General features: G+C 33.8%; 3 protein-coding genes across 5 annotated transcripts in view; 1 reads left to right on the top strand and 2 right to left on the bottom strand.

The window, feature by feature from the left end:
* The window catches only part of LOC131008566 (uncharacterized), a 590,934-nt gene that overhangs the window by 103,193 nt on the left and 463,958 nt on the right, over positions 1-23,783 (top strand). The gene's annotated exons all lie outside the window — the stretch shown is intronic.
* Positions 1,528-12,284, bottom strand: LOC131008575 (uncharacterized). Of its 3 annotated transcripts, none has more exons than XM_057935504.1 (21): positions 11,917-12,284; positions 11,382-11,698; positions 10,470-10,724; positions 9,760-9,884; positions 9,469-9,513; positions 9,299-9,380; positions 9,141-9,209; positions 8,884-9,054; positions 8,725-8,790; positions 6,910-6,978; positions 6,677-6,820; positions 6,558-6,607; positions 6,048-6,236; positions 4,295-4,401; positions 4,109-4,203; positions 3,997-4,038; positions 2,467-2,592; positions 2,335-2,383; positions 2,202-2,248; positions 1,948-2,009; positions 1,528-1,862 (listed from the first exon to the last, which is right to left on the bottom strand). In XM_057935504.1, exons 2-21 carry the CDS (start codon positions 11,544-11,546, stop codon positions 1,808-1,810), a joined length of 2,013 nt encoding a protein of 670 aa, XP_057791487.1. In that variant the 5' UTR covers positions 11,547-11,698; positions 11,917-12,284; the 3' UTR covers positions 1,528-1,807. The 3 variants fall into 3 exon arrangements, with proteins under 3 accessions (XP_057791487.1, XP_057791488.1, XP_057791486.1); XM_057935505.1 differs by having other exon boundaries at positions 6,048-6,224; positions 11,917-12,217; XM_057935503.1 differs by having other exon boundaries at positions 11,819-11,965.
* On the bottom strand, positions 21,705-22,229 carry LOC131009919 (uncharacterized). The gene has a single exon (XM_057937318.1). The coding sequence runs from the start codon at positions 22,227-22,229 to the stop codon at positions 21,705-21,707; it is 525 nt and encodes a 174-aa protein (XP_057793301.1).

Consider the following 23,783-nt stretch of genomic DNA (forward strand, 5'->3'; position numbering starts at 1 on the left):
GTTCAGTACAAAATAAATTTAAATTTTCTAAAACAAAACTTGATAAGAAAATTTCAAAATTATTTATTTATTTTCTTACTCAAAAGTCTTTTCGTTTGATAGCATTGTAAAGTATTTTGTACGCATGGGTCATGACTCATGTACATGTTTGACTAAATTTAAATTACTATTATTATAATATCTAAGCTGAATTTTCAATTATTAATACTTGTATTAGTTTATATGGAAATTACATACCAGTTAGTAGTTTTATTTTTTACACTCAATTCAAACTCGACTTACTAGCAAAGAAATTAATTTAAATTTGTTAAGACTCACTCATCAGTCACTCCTAGTTATACTTTATTGTCGTAATCTTGTTCGTGGTTGCTTCCATGTTTCCTTTGAAGTAGAACTTTAGTTGCGATTAGCTTTAGAGACTGCTCATATATAGTCGCGGTTGTATTTAATTTGGTTTGAATCAATTAGTTTATGTTATGCAGTTTCGATGATTTGTTCGAAATCTCTATGAACCTTGAACTCTAATTATGTCATTCGTATTTCTAAGTGATTGCTTTAGACATGCACTCTTTTTCTCAAACTTGTACTCTTATTTTTTCTCATTTGTATCTCTAAATTATTGTCTTATACATTCTTTATGATGTTTTAATGAAACCCAACTCTTGAATTATTGATTGTTTCTTTTAAAATTTTAGGCCTCTTTGTTCGCACTTTTCATTTTCTTTCTATATATGAATCTCAATTGAGGAAGTTAGCACTGAATAGGTAAAACTCAATTTCCAATTGGACGTTCTCGGGAGTCGCCTTAACTAACCCAACAAATGTCGAAAAGATAAGAAGCCAGGTATTACTTTCAATAATTCTTTACAGAAAATTCTCAAAAAAAAAAAAAAATTCTTTACAGAAAATAAATTATTCAAGAACCTTTGTTGACAACTATTCTGGTCAATAATTAAAGAGATGTACAAAAGAATTTATTTTGCTCGAGATATCAGATTTAACTCCATATCTGATCAGTAAATACAAACCATCACTAGGTTGGATTAGATTATATACTCTTGGGTACTTTAGGATAGATAAATAAAAATAATACAAAGTAATCTGCCAAGTACTTTGATGTATAAATTACTTTTGAATTTGTTAAATCAACTAATTTATCAAATACTCAACCATATATTTTATGACACTAATGTATCACACAAAGGAAACGTCCCCTTAATATGAATGAGTGCTATATTAAATACTCCCTCCGTCCACGAAATGAGTACCCATTTGTGGACGACACGAATTTTAAGAAATGTATTGAGTGTAGTGTGAATAGAATAAGGGTCCCACATTTTTTAGTGTATTAATTAAAAAGTTTTGTGGAGTACACTTGCCAAAAAGGGAAATGAGTACTCATTTCGTGGACGGATGAAAAAGGAAATATGAGTACTCATTTCGTGGACGGAGGGAGTAAGTAATATCGTGCACATGCTAGAGCCTACGTTGAAGGATGAAAGCAAAATGACAGTTTAGGAAGCGATATTTTAAAAGTTGTTTTGTTTGATACACTACGAATGAAAATATTTCAGAATGTTTAGCTAAACTTTACAATTTCAGATTTTCGAGCCTGCTAATAAAAAATAAGCAAGAGTAAAGGAAACCTGAATGTAGCTAAACTGGAAGAAGCCTTCCACCACAAATTCAAATAAATGATACAAACTTTGTGTAATAATAATATCATCAATTGCATTTGTGGGCCTTCTATATGTTAGGAAAGCTATACATACCATACCAGAACTGCATCAGACTGTTAGTAAGCATTTCACCCGTGATTCTCTGTTTTATATTTTTGCATCTCTTCTTGACAACGTACAAGCCTACACAAGAGAGCCCAGTTTCTTACAAACTAGTGTGAGTTCATTAAGGTTGATCTTACATAGATCATGGATCAGCAAACAATACCTCCACTGTAACTCGGTTATCTCACGGATCAAGTCCTTTTCCCTTTCATGAGCAGCCTCCAGCTACAATAGCAAAAGTGAATGCAACAAATATTTTCAGTATCCAGTATTGACCAACAAATTCAAGGGCAACCATACATCACTTGATTGAAGTGTAAAGTGTAACTCAAATTTAAGCATGCTGTTTTGTTAACAACATAACAAGTTTCAGAAATGCTTTGAATATGGATCTCTGGTGCCCCTAACTTTTCATACCATGGATTTCTCTGCCAATTGTATGTTCATCGGCATGGACCCTGCATCTGCAAATATGGGATAGGCACATCAAGTGAGAAAGAGTTTTGCATACTACATTGGTGTGCATCTATATTGCAGTAATGGTTGATACCTGGAAAATCGCCAACAGCAATTTGCTTCATTGCACTAAGTATATTATCCTGTTAGGTGAGGCAAAAAGAGACCAGACCTTAATCGAATAGTCTGAAAAGGAATAAATATATTCTTCAAGAAGAGTCATTACCCTTTGAAGAGTGTTTGTAAGGAGAACATTCTGCAGATGGGCGAAAAGGGCATGACTATAAGCGTTGTTTGATGAAGAAGCTTCAGAAGGCCATGGCGAAGAAACTGCTGGAACCTGTGCAATCACCTAAATATCCAGAATACTAATTTAAGTCATTCTGATAGTGGCAACGAACAGAAATACTGGCATCCATGGTAAACAATTTCATTGGTTGATATACATATAGCATTTAGAGAGGTATCCATGCAAAACAAAGGTCATGCTGAATTGGTCCCGCCCATCTATAGTCCATACATGTACATACATACATACATACATATATGGATTAATTGCCAATTAAATCACCACTTTAGACCTAATTTGCGATTACAACACCACTTTCAATGTGTTGCAATTTCATATCCAACTTTGATCTGTTGCAATTATGACCACCATCAAATTCTCTGGCCGCTGGAATTCCAGTGCGGCAATTTTTTTACCCACAGATTTTTTTTTTGACGCAGCATCATTTTAGTCCACATCTGAAGTAAAACGATGATTAATTCAAACTCCATTCCCAACTCTCTCTCTCTGCAATCAAGAACTATAAGAAAATGGCAACTTTGACCTTCTCCACCTCGCCTTTAAGCCCGGCTTTCTGAGCAGAAACAGCTCAATCGGAGATATGCCGAGCCCGCTGGCTCTGGTCATCAGGGAATCGATGGACTGAGTTAAATGGGATGAAAGGGGTCAGAGAAAGATCACACATTTAGGGAAGTGGGCCCCCAGTATCGCCATCAAGGCTTCGTTAATCCCAGCGTTGTCTTGGCCCAGCAAAGTGGTGGTCTGTGCCGGCGCTTCCGGTCTGGGCGGTGACTTTAATTAGATTTCCATTGAGTTCAATTCCAATGTGAAGGAGCAGTGTGTTATACATGCTGCTGGTGCTGCTATAATACCTCATTTTCTCTCTCTTTTCAGTTATTGGGTTTTGATTCTTTCACTTACTCTTTTAACTCTTGTGGGAGTAGAGAATTTTGGTTTCAAACCCAGTGGCCACATAATTTGGTTTTGCTGAATATGGGAGTTTCCAACATTCAAAATGGCAACTTTTTATTCTCACGCAACAACGGCGTCTATCTTAGACGGAAGTCAATTACACGTGGATTAAAACTGCCACTTTGGAATCATGGTGACCAGAGAATTTGGGAGTGCTCTTAATTGCTACTAAACAGAAAGTTTGGCAGATTTGCAATAATGGGTAAAATGTGGTGATTCAAAATTGACACCCTACACACACACACACACACGACCACTTCAGGTATCAGTAGAATATAGCATATGCTCTTTAAGGCTCTTCTTGAAACAAATAATCAAATGTTTCAAAAACCCTTATGACGGATAAAGCTGATGATGGATCTTGATAGACGAACACTAAGCAACTTATAGAGGATCCAGTGACTCAACCACATTGAAAGATCAGCAAATCACAGATCATCATCAGACAAACTAACACTCTTTTAGTCAGTGTCAAGGAAAACTTTCAAAACTAACCTGCATGCTGTGGCTTTTCTGCAGTAAAGGGGCTGCAGCCATCTACATGAAAGAAAAATCAAATTAACATAAATGATAAGAAGATTAGTCAAAATGATATCTGGATATTAACCTTATCCGTCTCAACACTTTCTGATGTAACTTTAAATCGTCCTTTTTGCTGAATAATTGGATTTTTGCCTCTCTCGTCAATTTCATCTCCATTAACTGCAACAGAAAATTCACAAACAAGTTACAGGACACTTACGAACAGAGCTACAACCATTCGAAGTAAAATTTCTGAACGCAGATGAATTACCTGATGTTTTTGATCCTTTGGATATTGTATCGGGTTGTGCTTCTGACGGTTGCAGATGGGAGTGTCCCCCCCTGGACAAGTTCTGACATTGATTTTGGACTTTGTCGCTAAGCAATACAGATTATTAGAGAGAAAAATGTTAATCTGATTGGGCTTAAAACTGCAATATGAAGAACCCAAAATAGAGTAAGGAATATCATTTCTGAACATTTACATTCTACACTGAGGGATGGGGTAGCAGTGGCAACATGGGCAGTAAGCAAAGATGGCCTGTAAGGCCTATGGAAGAGCGAGTGGCGGACAACCAGGCCAGGCTTTAAGGACTGCTAAACAATTCACACTTTGATGGATTATTGATAATGAGGGTGGGTTGAGGAATGTATGAGGCTTTAAGGAATAAGTGGGGCAAGATAGAGCTCAGTGTGTTGGGAGGGTAAGGCTCTTCATGAGGAAGACTGGATCATACTTTCATTTATATATACATATATATATATAGGGAGAGGTTCAAATAAGAACTACTAATTAAAATTAGAACGGAGAACCATTTTAAGCCATTCGATCATCAAGATCTACGGTGGATGCATCATCTTGGTGGATGAATGCAGATCCTGGGTTCGAATCCTGAAGGCAGCAAAAAATTTATTTTTTTCGGATGCATTAAATTTAACAATGAATGCATTAATTTATATAGCAGATGCATTAATTTTAATGGTTCTTATGTTCTCATGATAATTATGGTTCTCACTATAACCGCACCCTATATATATATATATATATATATATATATATATATATATATATATATATATATAATTTTTTCCCTACTAATCATTTTAATCTTTTCCCTCTAAATCACTAAGTTGCATATACTTACATCATAAATTGTCCACATGTTAAGTTTTTATACTTGGTGATGAGTGATTTGAAGCCCAAATTTATTTAGGGCTGCAAACTTAAGAAAAGTACAATTTTATCCCCTGAGTTATTGTGAATCTCTTTTTAGATAATATTGCACTCCAACTTACGTCGAAAGCAATATTTTGTTACTGAAAATTTAATCTACGACAAACAATATTGGCATTGCATTATGTGTACATTTCTTTTAAAAAGAAAACTATCAACTCAGTTTTTTTTCAACATTACACCTCAGACAAAAGGAACAAAAGAAGTGCTTCCATTTATCTCTTCCTTCCTGGACAGTAGGAGCTTCTATCTTTATTATAAAGGTATCATCTTAATTTAAGGAGATAATGAGTGGTATATGCAGCTCAATTGGTACATAGGATGAGGGAAAGGCCTGTGATTAGCACATGAGACTGATATATCTGAAATTCTCTACAGAAAGAAGACTGGACTTCCAGCCTTTGTCTGATTAAAAAAAAGTACATGTAGCAAGGGATGACTTTTCTCTTTGGTTCAGATCAATATGTAAGAGGAAGGCGTGTAAGGGGATAAAAGTATTCTAGCCAGAGGGAGTGGGAAATATCACAAACTTTAAAGAGGCCTTGTGTAGATAACAGTCAGCACTAACTTTTATACAATTATAACTGGATGTGAAGTATCATAACCCTCTGTCATTTATGAGATGCCCATTAGTGGTGATAGCTGGCTGTCAAACAAATATATTAATATAGTTGAATACTACTTATTCAAAAGCAGCATAAAGAACATGTGTCATCAAGAATTGAAAGAAGAGAAAATTATAATACATACAATGATAGGGCAAGATTTTAGTAAGTATATACAGATATACCTTTGACTAGTACTTGATGGGGCCCCATCTAATGATTTTCTGTTCACATCTGAGGCATGCTTTTCTACTAAGTTGCTTTCTGTATGATTCTCACTGCCAGGAGAAGCATTCATTGTTGGCTGCTCCAAAGTTGAACCGGGGGCACAACCATCATCATCGGATTTTTCACATTTAGCACTAAGAAGGATACTATCACATTTGGTCAAGGCATAGAACCAAAGATTAGAAATAATAGGCAGAATATTAAGTAATAAAGCGAACCAGTTGCAACAGTATAATTGTTTGGTAAAAAGTGTGAAAGAGTGAAACTAAAACTGCATAATTATGATTGCCAACCAGAGATAGAAAGCAAATTTGCATTGTCTACAGACAAAATGGGGCAGGATTATGATATTAAACAAATGCATCAGGGAAAGCACACAAGCAAAACCAAACAGTTATACAGGGCATAATACGAAACATGCGTGATGTTGCAAGAGCTAAAGAGATTGTTAAGTAATGATGGCATACGTGTAAGTTGTAGAGTCCACTGATGAGACAGAAGCAGGGGTGTTATCATCCTGTGAAGAAATCAGATTTAAAAAATGAACCAAAAGTTGCATCCTAGGAGAAAACCATTTTTATCTTACAGAATCTGCAGCATCAGAATGTTGACTAGCAAAGGACAACTGGTGTTGAAGTACTTTAGAACTTTTGTACAAGGATGGCTGTTGTTGATAATGTTTAGCTTGCATTTCTTCATCTTTCTCAGGAATAACATCATCATCCTGTATCTGTAAGCAGCCAAGAAGGTATGATATACTTCACATGAATGTCCCGCAGTAAATAAATCAATCAAATGAGAATCAGGAAGCAGAGATACCAGTGAAGCTTGAGCCTTCATATCGTCAAGGTTGAAGTTCCAACCACTAATCCCTCGTTTATATTCATTCTGTTCATAAACACAAAACTTGTTACCTATTCCATGATCATAGCATTTCAATCATGATCCTACGGCTGTTTACAATACATAAGCAACTTAAAAGCTCTCAGACCAAGCAGATGAAAAGCTTCCCATTGTAAACATCTTTACTAGGATTCAAGGTCCTATGTAAGGACCTCTTCAACCGTACCCTTATTTATGCAAGTGAATTATGTATTACAATAGGTCTCTTCAACATGTGAAATTTAATTTCATATGCCACACTACATACTCTTTGCAACCTAGAGTTTACAAATCTAATGTAATACTCCCCCAGTCCCCAAATAAGTTCACCCTGCTGTGAAAAATCACATACCAAGAAAGTGGGTTGACTCTTTATACCCTTAATTTTTGCATGGAAAACTGAACATCTAAAGAATTTGCATTGAGGAAAAGAATAAAATGGAATGTTCGACATCATTTTCCCATAGAATTCTTAAATAGAATACTTGTTAAGGGAAAAGTTTTATGTCCAAATAGGACACATAGTCGGGGATGGAAGGAGTATTTGAATGAGTCAAAAAGTAGGAGGTTGTGGCTCTAAAACTAAGGTCAATGTGAGGGCCTTGATTCCAAGGAAAGAATATTGAAAAGTAGGAATGCATGGTCTATGGAGTGCCTTTGTTTGCAAATATTTACATAGGATATCTAGTGAAAATATACCTATCTGGAACTATAATGAAGTTTTATAGTGAAGTGTGACGGACATGGTAAAAAAAACTAGGAGTCAACCAAGGGTAAGCCTGAAAAAATGAGACATTTGGATACATGAATAAATCAATCTAACACATGAACAGTTGCATTCAGTTAATGTGGTTGCTCATGTGTTTCATTTACTTGTTCATGGATTTCATTGATTGATTCATGTATAATTATCACTAGATCTCAACCCTATTAATATATACTCCCTCCGTCCACGAAAGAACTTCCTATCTTTCTTTTTTGGGACGTCCACAAAAGAACTTCCTACCTATTTTTGGACTATACCCCACCACTTATAATCCTCTTACTTTTTACTTTTCACAACTCCCAATATTAATTATAACACATTTTCACCACTCCCAATACACTCAAGTACCTTTTATTCACTCTCAATACACTCAATAATATTTTTTCTTAAAACCCGTGCCACTCTCTCCTAGGAAGTTCTTTCATGGACGGAGGGAGTATATATATAACAACTCCTTCTACAGCTCAACATTTTATTTGTTGACATCATAATGATATGATGAAATATTGATTACGGTTAACTAGGCACCACAACACCAATTGCTCTTATTATGTGATAGTCCATGACTCCATATTATATTTAATTTTGCAACCACATTTTATATATGGTTTAAAGTTTTAAAAACAGATAATAGAATTCAATCAAAATAATTGCATGTTAAGTATTGATATTAGGTCCAATCACATAAACTATCCTTGAGATTTTTATTCATATAATAAAATACCTAACTAAGCTTGATAATTACAAATACCCTCTTAACATATATCCACATATTATACAATAACACATCTTGGAGGGAGCAGTGATAACACAGTTATCAATCCCAATCGGATATCTGTAGTATATGTCAAGGGCATATTTCTAATTCATGCATAATATACTTATTTTCAAGTAGAATAACCCCAGGAGTAATCTTGTAAGCAGCTAAGTGATATAAAAGCACAATTCATCTTAACATATCTTTCTCCTGTGATATAAAATCAAACCTGGGATATTTCCTCCTTCTGTCCATCTGGCATTTTTTTTTGTGCAAGCATATCTTCCTCCTTTCTCTAAAGCCAGTGCATACACTTTAATTAGAACATTACCTAACACAAAGAAGATACTTCAGCTAGGACATGTTTATATCATTGCAGAAGACGAACCTTTAATGCCTGAAGGCGATCACCAAGTTCTGGGAGGCCCTCCAGAAGAGTTCTAGAAATATAATCATTAGATCTAGCTTGCTTGAAAAAAGAATGCTTTAACAGCTTCTTTGCAGAAGGCCTTTTTATAGGATCTTTCACCAAACAACTAGCAATCATCTGCTTAAAAGACTAGCAGACACAAAAGATGGACATTAATATCATCTCAATCTAACAAGTAACTTGTTTCTGGCCTTTACATGCATTAGCAAGCAAACCTTAGAAAACTTTTTGTCTCTCTCATAATCAAGACCGGGTGGTGCATTTTGCAATGTCATGAGCAAAACCTACATAATATAATAACATTATATCATTTGATTTAATGGTCCATACAGGAGGGAGGGAGATATGATAAGGTCAATATCTTTAAAAAAACCTTCATTGGAGGATACTTTGAGAAAGGGGCATGACCATGCGCAAGCTCCAAAGCAGTTATGCCAAAAGACCAAATATCAGCTCTGTAGAAATTGTTAATCCAATAGATAAGGAAACAATTGAATATTCAGATTAAATAGAAACAGGATTCTTGGAAAAATATTAACTGACTTGAAGTCATATCCATGCAATTGCTCCATAACCTCTGGTGCCATCCTACAAAGCACAAACAACTCTCATCATAGAGAAGCCAAAAGGAATTTGGAAATATTATGAGAGCACCAAATGACCAATAATAGTAGACAATTCACACTTGCATAAACGGGTATGTATATGTATGCATTGTACATTCGGCAGCCTTTTCTGCAAACCTCTTGTTAGTAGATTAACTTGTCAACATAAAGGAAATTAAAATTCTAAGAGACAATGACATGCATAAACTACTCTAAATTCAAAGCATACCAGCATGGAGTACCCACAAAAGTATTCCTCATGCGTTGTCTGTCACCTGCATCAAACAAGTAAGCAGAAACACCAAAATCTCCCAGTTTGACTCCACCACGTGAATCGATAAGAACATTGCCAGCCTGAAAGAAACACACAAACAAATTCAAGCCCAAATTTAGACTATAGGAGATTAGGAATATTGGCAATCTCAATTTTTTCAAAATTGATTTGATATAACAAGAAGTCCAAATGACTATTGGCAGTCCTGAAGGAGACTGACCATTCTTCTGTTAATTTAAGATTGAGGAACAGAAACGTGAAGGGGAAAGGTTGAAGGTATTAATGATGGTATGGTTCGATTGAAAATTTTCATTGATTTTCAGTAGGACTTGGTCACTTTGACAGATAATTACTTTGTGCAACTTCTTTTTTTCCTTACTTTTTGCTCATTACTAAAGAGATGCAGAAGACTTTGTCACTCATACCCACATAGAGCATTTGGGAGATGATTTTGATGCCACCAAATTGTGATTTTAACAAATGTGAAAGATATAATATGTTAATAGTTTTCAAAAGCTTGAGAAGTGGATATTTACTGTATCCCATATAAATAGAATGAAAAGATCTATAGCTTTGTTCTTTGAGAAACATGCTTGAATTGGCATGAGAAGATTGAATTACAAAACTATTGGACACTGCCCAGTTGCCTAACTGTTTCTACTCACTTTGACATCCCGATGAATGTGGCCATGTTGGTGAAGATAGTCCAAGCCTTTCAACACCTCCCGTAAGACTGTTGCAATGACAACCTCCTCAAAACCATCAGGATGTACAGCCTTTAAGATGTGCAGGCAAGAGCCTCCAGCCATATAAGGCATTACAACCCACAAATTGTGATCGCTGACAAAGGAGCAATGCGATTTTAAAACATTGGGATGGTCAACAAGGACCATTGTTTGTGCTTCACGTGAAACGTTATTCTGGGAGTAAAATGCAACAACTGAATCAGAAATTTAAGTTGATCAAGCCGAAAAGAAAATAGGGAAGCAAACCAAAAGCAACTAAGAAATAGAAATCCAAGCTCAAACCACCTATACATGCACTCTTAGTAGCTTCTAGGATCAATAGTAGCTAAATAAGATGATAAGGCACCATACCAAAGATATATTAGAAATCAATTCTAATCAAATACTAGTTGATAACTGCAGGACGTCAGCTCAAGTTAACGCCATCTCGATTATACTAAAAAAAGTTTGCACCAAATAGTAATATCAATTCCGTCCAATTTTATTGTGATATCAATCAAATCCATGCAATCGACTTTTACTAATATAGCGATATACATGAATAGAGCTGAGAAGAGCATCAAGACTCTCTTACTGAACCAGTGATAGACTAACTCAATCATTCAAATGTGTGGTCGAAATGTATCAAAACCAAAAATAAATAAAATGAACAGAGATTATCAAAAGAGATGTTTAACGTAGATTTAAAGCTTATGAGCTGGGCTCCCAAGGCGACATACTCATATTCCAAAATAAAAAAGATCAGAAGAAATTGAAAGGACGCAGAACCAGAGATAATGCACACTCTATCGACATGATGATATTCATCAAACAATCAAGCAGAGAGATTACCAGATCACAATTAGTACGCTCAAAGTCGAGAATTTTGATGGCGACAACCTCGTTGAGCGAATTACACAGCGCGCGGTGAACCGAAGCACTGACTCCCGTCCCCACCTCCTCAAACAGTGTGTAATGCTCTGCTCCAATCGGATACTTTTTCCTCTCCTTCTCCATTGCACTTACGCCTGAATCTACTCCAAAATATCGGTATATACAGACGCGAAATCTCAATAAACGCGCAGACACAGAGAAATTCCAACGTTATCCGGTAAATCGACGTCGAGAAACGCGCGAATGCAGCTCCACCGGCAATCCAGAGATCGAAACTGCGTTAAACAGATTATCCACAAAAATTCAGGCAAAAAAAGTGATAATTCGAAAACTCGACCGGCATCGCTGCATGTGATGTCAATGGTGTGAACAAAAGGCATAAAAAAGGAACTCACGGGAAACGAGCTTGCGTCCATTACAGGCCTAATCAAATTGATATTGTATAAAAAAATATAAACGAAAAGGAAACGTGAAAATAGTAAATAGAAGCAACCTGAAATCAAGGCGGTTAAATGTAGATACAGATTGGATGGGCGTGGGCGAAACTTAGGAAAAAGGAAAAAAAGAAAGTTCTGACGATGACAGAGGGTTTGTTTGTTTAGTGCGAGAGAGAGAGAGAGAGTAGAGAGAGAGAGCGCGCGCGCGGTAGAAGCGGATCGCCGCTAAGATTGGAGGGGAGCCATAATTTGTACGAAAATCCCGCCACCTGTTATCTTAGTTTATACTACCAATCAGCTTTCTGCACGACTCTCCTCTCTTGCGATTTTTTAACCTTTTTTCTTTCTTTCCTTTTTTCCCCTTTGGCAATGGCTGAGGTTTATGGTGATAAATATAGCGACTTATGTCACACTTATCTGTTACCAAATCAGCACCCAAATTTACTATATTCGATTATATGCATAGTGTTTAAGATAGGAACGATTGTACCCTCAATACAAAAAAAAAATAGAACGATCATTTATGTCATCTAACAGAAAAGGATGCAACAAAATGTAATTTTCTTATAATATATAGTGGATTATTTCAGAAGTTAGTTCTTTTTTCAGCAAGTATTTATTACGATTATTTGTTGCGCATGTGGGTGTAAATTTCTTAAACCTCTTGAGTTGTATCTAAGACTACGCGTGCAATTATGCCAGATATTGTATACAATTTCTAATGGACCTTTGGCCTTCAAGCGATGAAACTCTTACTAATTAATTTCAGGCTTACCATTACCAATATAAATTGTAAAGTCCAATTCTTTCTCAACAAAATATTAATCTTTGTCAAAGTAGACTATTTTTTCAAGCAAATGTGGTGAGTAGTTTATGTTAGAAACATGGTTTTGTACATGCATGTAAAGTGAGTTATGTCTAGCTTTGATATATTTTCTTATGGTCAAATGTTTATTTTCTCAAAATTAAATGGTACTATATATATAAGATTATTTTTCATATCGAATTGATAACGTGGTATGTTTCTAGCTTTGCTTAAAATTACTAGATCAAAGGAGGCGCCATATTTATTGGGCCAAAGTAGAGATTAAATAGAAAAAATAAAGATGGGCCTCCTACATGCATGCTACATGAATTCTTATGTTCAATTCGGAATATGATTCGACACATAAAGTATAAAAATGAATTCATTTCCCTATAAAAATGCATATACAACTCTCTTACTAGCTCTCATATTTAGAATGTGATAATATTAAAAGGTGTTTACTAACCAGGGGGCTTAGCCCACTGGCCACCGGGTCCTCACTTAAGTGAAGTGACCCGGGTTCGATCCCTCTTGGGAGCCAATTGGAGATTGGAGATAAGATGGATTTTGGTGAATGGAGAGATAAGGTTGTGAATGGAGAGATAAGGTGGTTCTTGGAGTGGATGGGGAACTAATTACTAACATCTAACATGACTTTGCCATCTAACATGACTTTGCCCGATAAAAAAAAAAGGTGTTTACTTTGCATGATTGATAAGATATATGATTGAGTATTTTTACCCTAAAGAGTAGGATTTCTGCAATGGGATAAGAGTAAAGCAAAACTAATTTAAATGATAGAAATAATCAAAAGCCTTGAAATATCTCAAAGTTCCAATTCATCAAAGTAAATAAAAGATTAGCCTTACTATTTTAATCTATTAAGACTAATTCTCCAGAGTACTCTCTCGTATAATATTAAAGAAAATGAAGTGCATTACTTCTCCACATCAAATTATGATAAAAGTTTAACTATATAAAAACGACGGTACGTACACTAAAAATATCACTCAAATGTATAACAAAGTTTATATATTAATTTGCTTATTCAAAAAAAAAAAGTTTATTACAACTCAGAGCCAATAAGGTTGCCACTAGCATTTGACATTTGAATAAGAACTCTAGTCTGCACATTCCTGTCATGCAATTGAGTTATCTTGTTGCCCAACACATTCTCACAGTCATTCACAAACCTCTCACTCTTCTCTATATCAAATAACATCGACTTGTAATCCCCCTTTCCGAATGCAAAAGTCGCATCTGTAAACTCATTCAGTATTATCCCATACCCCGATTCACAAATCTTGAAAAGATCTCGTTGAGTTTGACTCGTCTCGTTTCTCTCCGAGTTCCTTATGAATATTTGGGTATCAGAGGTATATATAATTGTTTGAGCAAGACATATTTGAGTTAGGCCTTTGAAATCTTGGATAGGAGTGTATAAATTTTTGTTGAGAATAATTTGACACAGATTGTAATCACTGGTTTGTGAGCAGATATGATTGATTCTTGTTTGAGTATTAGGATCCTTCCTATCCACTGCACATGACACTGAAACAAACATCACCAAGAAACAAACTATAGACCTCATTTTTTTGTTAATATAATTCTATCAACTTGAGTTCGGATGGAAAATAAAAAGAATGGAGACTTATATATAGTATTTTTTAAAGGCAACTAGATTATGTATGTTGACGAATTATATGCATGGGTGCTATTTATAGTTTGTTAATTTGGCATCGCATTTCAGATTATGCATTTATATACAATATATTGTGTGGTGCGTGCCTCCCGAAGATATATAGCATAAGATAATCGAGCACCAAATTAACAATGTTTTAATTGTAGAGATATCCTGAAAATTAAAATTGATTAATCTTCATGAAGATTGTATGGACTTTGACGAGAAGTCAAGGATCGAAATTAATACAATTATATTCTTTGGCATGTGATGTGAGAGAGAAGAGAATAGGTGAGCAATTTAGCAATATTCTATTTTATTCTATACATGTATTTTGATTATAATATGTTAGAAGTTGTGATTGACCCAATTAATTTACGAATTATATATATAAATAAAGGGGTGAGTTATTATAAAAACTGCATTTAATATGAAAATATTATACTAAATAAATTATTGCATTTGCAATAAAATTTATTATACTTTAAAAAAAAATTATGTAGGATTCGAAATAAGGTGCTGTATTCATTCATCAACATGATGCATCTCTTCATGATCAAACGATTAAAAATAGTTCTCCATTCTTATTTTAAATTTTCATTTTTATTTGAATATCATCCTATATCCTATGTATATATAATGAAATTTGAAATTATCATAACTTTCGTTTCACATATAAAATGTTCGCATTACAACTTACAAGAGAACCATTAGTTATCATTTTAAGAGTACTAAATTATTGTAAACATTGATAGTTAAACTATAAGACAAGAATGTTAAAAACAAATTAGAATGATATTTCATGAAAATGATTTGAATAGAAAAAAACACTGCCGGGGCTGAAACTAAAGATTAAAGATTGAATTTTGAAAATAACTACTGATGGTTGTAAATTCGAGTTTGAAAGATTGAATTGACAACTAGAAATAGTGTTAGTCGTGAATTCAAGGTTTAAAACTCAAATTCACGACTAGCACTATTTCTGGTTGTGAATTCATTCTTTAAAATTTGATTCACAACCAACACTAATTATTCAGTTGTGAATTCGAGTTTTAAATATTGATTTCACAATTAGAAATAGTGTTGATTGTGAATTCAAAATTTAAAACTTGAATTCACAACCAACACTTGTGAATTCAACTTTTAAAGCTTGATTTCACAACTAGAGTTAGTGTCGGTTGTGAATTTAAGCTTTAAAATTTAAATTCACAACCACTATTATGGATTCAGTTGTGAATTCATTGAATTGGTTGTGAATTAAAGAACATTACCCACACAAAACTCATCACCTCCACAGTAATTGACAACAAGCAACCTTACATATCTGAATAAATTCACATCAAATTTTAGCAACTTACTTAAACACTTGGTACTGTTCACATCACCATATGATACAGTACCTATCAAGAATGAGTGAAAATTTAAAATATCATATTCCTTAAGTTATATGTGAAAAATGCCATCTTTTATAAACATAAGCTTCTTATGCCATATTCTTTAAATACTCTTGATGTTGATGGATTTGCTTGATTTTTTGTGAAAGTCTTACATATTTGACCGATTTAACAACTATCAGTCAAGAGTATATATGATTGGTGGGTGGCTAAATCATCTTCACATATGCCAGATGTCAACAGAATTTCACATAGGCGAAATTTCTTTACATCTTCAGAAACACTACTTCTCCTACATCTTCCCTAAAACTCTAATTCACCAACAGCAAGCGCCTCAACAGCTGCACCACCACTACCAGAGGCTGCAGCTGCATCACCTCCACATCCTACAAAGGAACCACCACCTCCAACAATCACCTGAAATACGATGGATTTAGGAGTGACGTAGGAGAAGGAGGACTAGACAGCGCCAGAATGGGAGAGAGCGGTCTGAACAAGATTTTTTGGAGCGTTTTATTTTTAAAATTTTTTAGGTTAGGGGTAGTTTTGAATTTTTGCACAAAAAGTGGTCAAATTTAAAATTTTTTATTTAACTCATCAAATTTTAAATTTACTATAAAAAATAAGCTAATTTCATGTATTGACTCGAAATTAATTAAAACATATTAGTGGCGAATCCACAAAAAATAAGAAAAATAGGTATTGAGTTGAATTAATCCTTTTTAATATACTCCAGAACTGGATCTTGTTCTCAATAAATCTATCACCATCGTGTCAAACTCATAAATATTTTTTCTACTAAAAGTTCAAAAAAAATAAAGTAGCATCGGGTTAAGCCAATTAGAATTCTCATTCTAAAATATTTACCTTTTGAAAGCACACGCATAAAAAAGTAATTCCATAATATGTGGAGGTACTCATTTGATAGATCCTGGCACTGCTAGTTTCACAAACCTTTTGCATTACTTTTGCACATCAAATATGAAAGTTGAACTACACATATATATTCAACGTACATATCACTCAAAGTCAAATGTATAACAAAAGTTTATTAATTTGTTACAACTCAGAGCCAATAAGCTTGCCACTAGCATTTGACATTTGAATAAGAACTTTGGTATGCTCATTCTTGTAATGCAAATCAGTTAACTTGTTGCCCAACCCCCTCTCACAATCATTCACATATTTCTCACACTTGTCTGTGTCAGACAACATCGACTTGTAATCTCCCCTTCCGAATGCAAAAGACGCGTCTGCGAACTGATTCAACACTATTCCATAGCTTGATTCACAAATCTTGAAAAGATCTCGTTGAGTTTGACTCGTCTCGTTTCTCTCCAAGTTCCTTATGAATATTTGGGTGTCAGAGGTATATATCAATGTTTGAGCAAGACATATTTGGGTTAGGCCTTTGAAATCGGTGACGGGAGTGTATAAGTTTTTGTTGAGAATATTTTGACACAGATTATAAAAATCAGTTTGTGAGCAGATATGGTTGATTCTTACTTGAGTTGCAGGATCCTTTCTAGTCACTATACCTGACACTGAAACAAACATGACTAACATTGATGCTAAGAAACAAAGTGTAGACCTCATTTTTCTTTAATATGTTTTGTATATAATTCTGAGTCCAGATGGAAAAATAGGAGTAGAGGCTTATTTATATGTCTATGTGTATAATTTTTTAGGCAACTGAGGAATGGTTGACATGTACAAATTATGTATTTTGTACATGATGCGATGAATTTTATGCATGGGTGGCTTGAATACACTATATATATAGTTTGTTAATTTAGTATCATATTTCAGATTATGCATTGTATATATATATATATACAAGGGTGTGCCTAAAATAAATTTTCTGTATAGGCATAATATGGTATATGGTTCGTCCCTCCCGAAAATGTAGTATAGAAAATCGAGCACCAAGCAATGATTTGATTGTATCCTCAAACAAATTAATCTTCATGAAGATTGTACTGACTTTTACGAGAAGTCGAGGATTGAAATTAATACATTTAAAGTTGTTTACTTTTCATTATTAATAGAATATATATAATTGAATATTTTTATATTCATTATTAGAATATTTCCAATTTCATCTTTTTAATGAGATACAAATCAATTAAAATGAACTCAAATGACATAGATTATCAAATAACATCCCCTTATACTCTTTGGCCTATGAGTGTTGAACTACTTGAGTGTTATTATATTGAGAATTTGAGTCATCACAAAGGAGAAATAATGATTATTTTTTTGAAAGGGAAAAAAAACCTAAAACATGCTCCAAAATAATCAAATCAAAATGCACATAAGAGTTTTCAAATTAGCGTTGAAATGCTCGGAGAGATTTTTGATAGATATGTTTATCAGCAACCACCCAACCATTCAATCATCTTTAATATTTAATTAATTTTTCTCTCTTTCATATCAGTAATATTCATCACAGCCCAATCACCTCTATTTTTGTTGATTTATCAATGACCACTCCAATCACCCAACCACAACATTATATATAATTATTCTATTATTATTTTTAATCGTAATAATTTTTGTAATATTAAATATAAATTAAAATAGAAAAATAACAAATTAATAAAAATTCAAAAACAATGAACAAAAAATATGTTGGAAATATGTTGAATGTACAAATTAATTCTTTTGGAATTAATTTTATGTAGAGGAAAAATAAGAGAATTTAAAGGTATGTCAAAATATAGCAAGAGTTGTCTGTATTTGAAGAGAGTAAAAAATATATATAAATTTTGATATTTTTAATTTAATTTTTTAATATTTTATATAAAAGATATGGTAATTTTATATAATAACTTAAATAAAATCTACAAAGCCAATAGAATAAAGACATATGTCTCTTTCTTATTGATAGAATATAGAAGAGAGAGAGAGAGAGAGACCACATGGACTCATTTTTCTTGTGGTCGACCGTGGCTGGTTTCACCCTTGTCAGTTTTTAATTTATTTTATGGCAAAGGTGCAGATTGGCCCCTAAATATGACACCTTTATAGCTTTTACCCCCATGATCGGTCAAGGCGCGCTGACCTCCCTGAACTTTTGAAAAAATGGTTCACTTAAACCTTTCCATTAAACGGCCCCTTAAACGCCGTTTTCTTTTAATTTTTTTTTTTGGGCTGACCCCACTCCTCTCTCTCTCTTCTCTCACTTATCTCAAATCTCTCACCACGGAGGAAAATGATGCAAGGCCACAGATCCAAAACAAACAGGAGCTCTACCATTTTCCTCTACAAAAAGGGTGAAGGATTCATCTACTACGCCGCATAACATACAGTAGAACTTATAAATTATTTATCTGTTTCTCCCTTTGACCACCGCCGCAGGGCTAGCCGCCGCCGCCTCTATGTACAGCTCCGGTGATCGGGTTTTATCTATTGGTCCAGCAGCAGGGGAAACGATTTAGCTTAAATCCGCCATGGATAACATCTCTCCTCCGTTTATGATCCATGGATGCCCTGAAATTAGACATCAAAATGAAATTAGCCTCAAAATTATTGAACCAATAGTAGCTGATGGATTCATGATTCCTCTATTGCGAGATCTAATAGATGGAATGTAGAGAGAATACTCACTTAGATCTAATAGTTGTGACGGGGATGGTGAGATTGTGCAAGAGGGTTGCTGGAGTGAGGGCTTCAGCGCCGGCTTTTGTCTTCTTCAACATTCTTTTCGTCTGGGCTATTTACATATATGTGGTTCGCCGAGGTCCTGTTTTGATTCTTTAACTTAACTGCGGTAGCTCAAGTTCTTCTAAAAATGTGTGAAAGTTCAAGTTCTAGCTTAGTTTAAATTTGGGTTGTATTATCTTAGTAGTCGTCTTTAAGTTACAGATCCTTGGCCTCTGGCGACACCGAGCGGAAACCTTAAATTACCGCGCAGCACGGCCTCAAACTTCTCCGCCGGTCCATCGCCGTAGAACGGCGACACGTCGGCGAGCATTATGTACAAAATCACGCCGACACTCCACACATCCACCTTCTCATCGTAATCCATCCCCATCAACACCTTCGGCGCCACGTAGTACGGCGTTCCAACCACCCCGTTCATCTCGGAAACATGAATAGCTCCGCCGATCCGAAATCGGCGAACTTGAGCCTCCCCCTAGAGTCGAACAGGATGTTGGCGGTGGAGGAGAGAGAGAGAGGAGTAGGGCCCGCCCAAAAAAAAAATAATAATAATAAAGAATGACGTTTAAGGGGCCGTTTAACGGAGGGGTTTAAGTGCACCCTTTTTTCGAAAGTTCAAGGAGGTCAACGCGCCTTGACTAATCTTGAGGGGATAAAATTTATAGGGGTGTCATGTTTAAGGGCCAATCTATACCTTTACCTTTTATTTTATTTGTTTTACTCATGTGGCATTCGACCATGGCAATTTTTTTTTTGCCGATAAAGATGGTCTGATATGTATTTCCTTTGCTCATCTTCGAAGCTAAATGGACAACTATCATTGGACATGCTTCCTAGAAAAGTCACCGCCTATGTAGCCTTTCTCTCTCTTTGAAAACGTAGCAGAGTGTGATTAATTAAATGATCACATAAATCTGCTATTTTTTTTTTATTATTATTAAGTTTGGAAAGAGAATAACACATAGTGACTACTCAGGATATTCGGCTTCAGGGGAGGTGCCACATTTACTGGGCCAGCGAACTGATTGGGCCAAATTAGAGATTAAATAGAAGAAATAATGAAGATGGGCCTCCCACATGCATGAATTCTTATGTTCAATTCGATCGGAATATAATTCAACATATAAACTATAAACATTAAGTCATTTCACTATAAATATTGTAATTGAATTTACCCTTTTTCTTGTATAATCTATATAATATATAAAAGAGGACTTCTTTTTTCTCCATTTTTTCTCTCACTTCTCCCATTATTTTTTTTTATTAATTCTCTCTCTCTCTCTCTCTCTCTCTAATATAACTTTAATTCTTTTTTAAATATCGTCAAATTTGATTTATGAAGAAATATTCAATATACATATGAGGTTTAAGTTCGTAACTAGATCTTTAATATGTTATAAAAATCATCAAAAATAAATTTAAAACGGATAGGTTATTAAAATTTTAAAATATTTATCTTCTTTCTCTTTGTTAAGATTTTACAACTTTTTTATTTGTGTCTGTGTATAAAAATATTTATTTATTTATTATTACGTGGAATCCATAATAATAATAATGTATATATTAATTTTCATTATCAAACAATTTAAAATTATTTAATAACTATAATTATTATTGAACTTTATACATAGTTCAAAAAATTAAGTTTTAAAATTTGGGATTTTATTGAGAAATTGATATTTTATTCTTAAATTATATATTATATTTTTTTATTCTGTTTAATATTTATATTTATTTATTTAAAATATCATTTAATTTGATTTCACCATGCAATGCGCGAATGGGCAACTAGTTTAAATTTTGGAATAAAATGTTGGTGTTTCGATAGAGGCGGATTTCCCTCTCATTTTTGTAATTTTAGTAAAAGTAGGATTTGGTGCCACGTCATTATTCAGATGGCTGAATTTTGATCTTATGTTAAATTTGTAACAAGTTAAATATGTTGATACAAAATTGATATTTTCTAAAGTTCAAAATATTTTGAAAATGGCCTTAAACGTCAATTAAAAATATACGTTTGTCCAAAGTATGTATAATAACTTTGCAAGTCAATCGTCTTTCTTATTCCTTTTTGTTTATAAATGAATTTAATATGTATTTTCCCTATAAAAATGCATATACAACTAATAATATCATAGCATTAAAGAAAATGAAGTGCATTACTTTTCCACATCAAATTATGATGAAAGTTGAACTATATATAAAGGATGGTACGTCCACTAAAAATATCACCCATCAAATGTATAACAAAGTTTATATATTAATTAATTTATTTATTCAAAAAAAATATTAATGAATATATTACAACTCAGAGCCAATAAGGTTACCACTAGCATTCGACATTTGAATAAGAACTCTAGTATGCACATTCCTGTCATGCAATTGAGTTATCTTGTTGCCCAACACATTCTCACAGTCATTCACAAACCTCTCACTCTTCTCTATATCAAATAACATCGACTTGTAATCCCCCTTTCCGAATGCAAAAGTCGCATCTGTGAACTGATTCAGCAATATCCCATATCCTGATTCACAAATCTTGTAAAGATCTCGTTGAGTTTGACTCGTCTCGTTTCTCTCCGAGTTCCTTATGAATATTTGGGTATCAGAGGTATATATAATTGTTTGAGCAAGACATATTTGAGTTAGGCCTTTGAAATCTTGAATAGGAGTGTATAAGTTTTTGTTGAGAATAATTTGACACAGATTGTAATCACTGGTTTGTGAGCAGATATGGTTGATTCTTGTTTGAGTATTAGGATCCTTCCTATCCACTGCACATGACACTGAAACAAACATCACCAAGAAACAAACTATAGACCTCATTTTTTGGTTAATATAATTCTGTCAACTTGAGTTCGGATGGAAAGTAAGAAGAATAGAGACTTTTATATATGAATTTTAAAGGCAACTAGATTATGTATGTTGACGAATTATATATGCATGGGTGCTTGTATATACTATTTATAGTTTGTTAATTTGGCATCGCATTTCAGATTATGCATTTATATACAATATATTGTGTGGTGTGCGTGCCTCCCGAAGATATATAGCATAAGATAATCGAGCACTAAATTAACAATGTTTTAATTATAGAGATATCCTGAAAATTAAAATTGATTAATCCTCATGAAGATTGTATGGACTTTGACGAGAAGTCAAGGATCGGAATTAATACAATTATATAATTTATATTCTTTGGCATGTGAGAGAGAATAGGTGAACAATTTAGCAATATTCTTTTTTATTCTATACATGTATTTTGATTATAATATGTTAGCAATTGTGATTGACCCAATTAACTACAAATTATATATAAAGGGGTGAGTTATTATAAAAAATGCATTTATCATGAAAATATTACTAGACTTATAAAATTATTGCATTTGCAATAAAATTTATTGCACTCCAAAAAATAAAAAATTATTTTATGTAGAATTCGAACACGTGATCTATCAACATGATGCACCTCTTCATGATTGAAGGATTAAAAATAGTTCTTCATTCTTATTTTAAATCGTCGTTCTTATTTGAAGATCATACATATATATCCTATATATATAGGAAAGAGTTATACTAAGAATGCTATCTTTCATGAGAAATGAGAATGATTGAGCCAGCATATAGTGTTGCATAAGCTACTTGTAATGACTGAATAACGAAATTCAATTAATTAGATAGAATTTTCGCCCCCTCCAGGATTCGAACTCATGTAAAAATGTTATTCAGTCATTACAAACAGCTTATGCAACACTATATACTGACTTATTCAATCATTCTCATTTCTCACGAAATATAACTCTTAGTATAACTCATCCCTATATATATATATATAGGGTTAAGTTAAACAGAGAATTATTATATATTTCATTTTGAACAAGTCTATACATTTTACGAACAGATCAACATAATTAACGAACAGACGTACTATTTAGTAAAAAAAGAGAAAAACTCGTCATCAACAGGATTCGAACCCGGAGCACATTTATGTTCATGCGGTACATTGATTTGTTCGTAAAAATTGTAGATCTGTTCGTTTTTATTTCACGAATTCTCTATTCTCTAAATATTTAGCATTCTTTGTTTAACTTTTTTTTTTTTTTCTCTCTCTCTCTCTCTATATATATATATAGGGGGGCGCTCCAGTGAGACCCCATAATTTTCGTGAAACACTAGGACAATGAATAAGACATATAATACTAATGAACAAAACGTATATCTAATGAACAAGATGTATATACTGATGAAAAATAAAAATTAAAAAATTCGTAATGAATAAGACATATATACTGATGAACAGGGCCGTATATACTGATGAACAATGCAGTATATGCTGATGAATAACAAAATTTAAAATATTCTGCTCCCTCCAGGATTCGA

This window comes from Salvia miltiorrhiza, chromosome 2, assembly GCF_028751815.1.
Source record: "Salvia miltiorrhiza cultivar Shanhuang (shh) chromosome 2, IMPLAD_Smil_shh, whole genome shotgun sequence".
Classification (NCBI taxonomy): Eukaryota; Viridiplantae; Streptophyta; class Magnoliopsida; order Lamiales; family Lamiaceae; genus Salvia; species Salvia miltiorrhiza.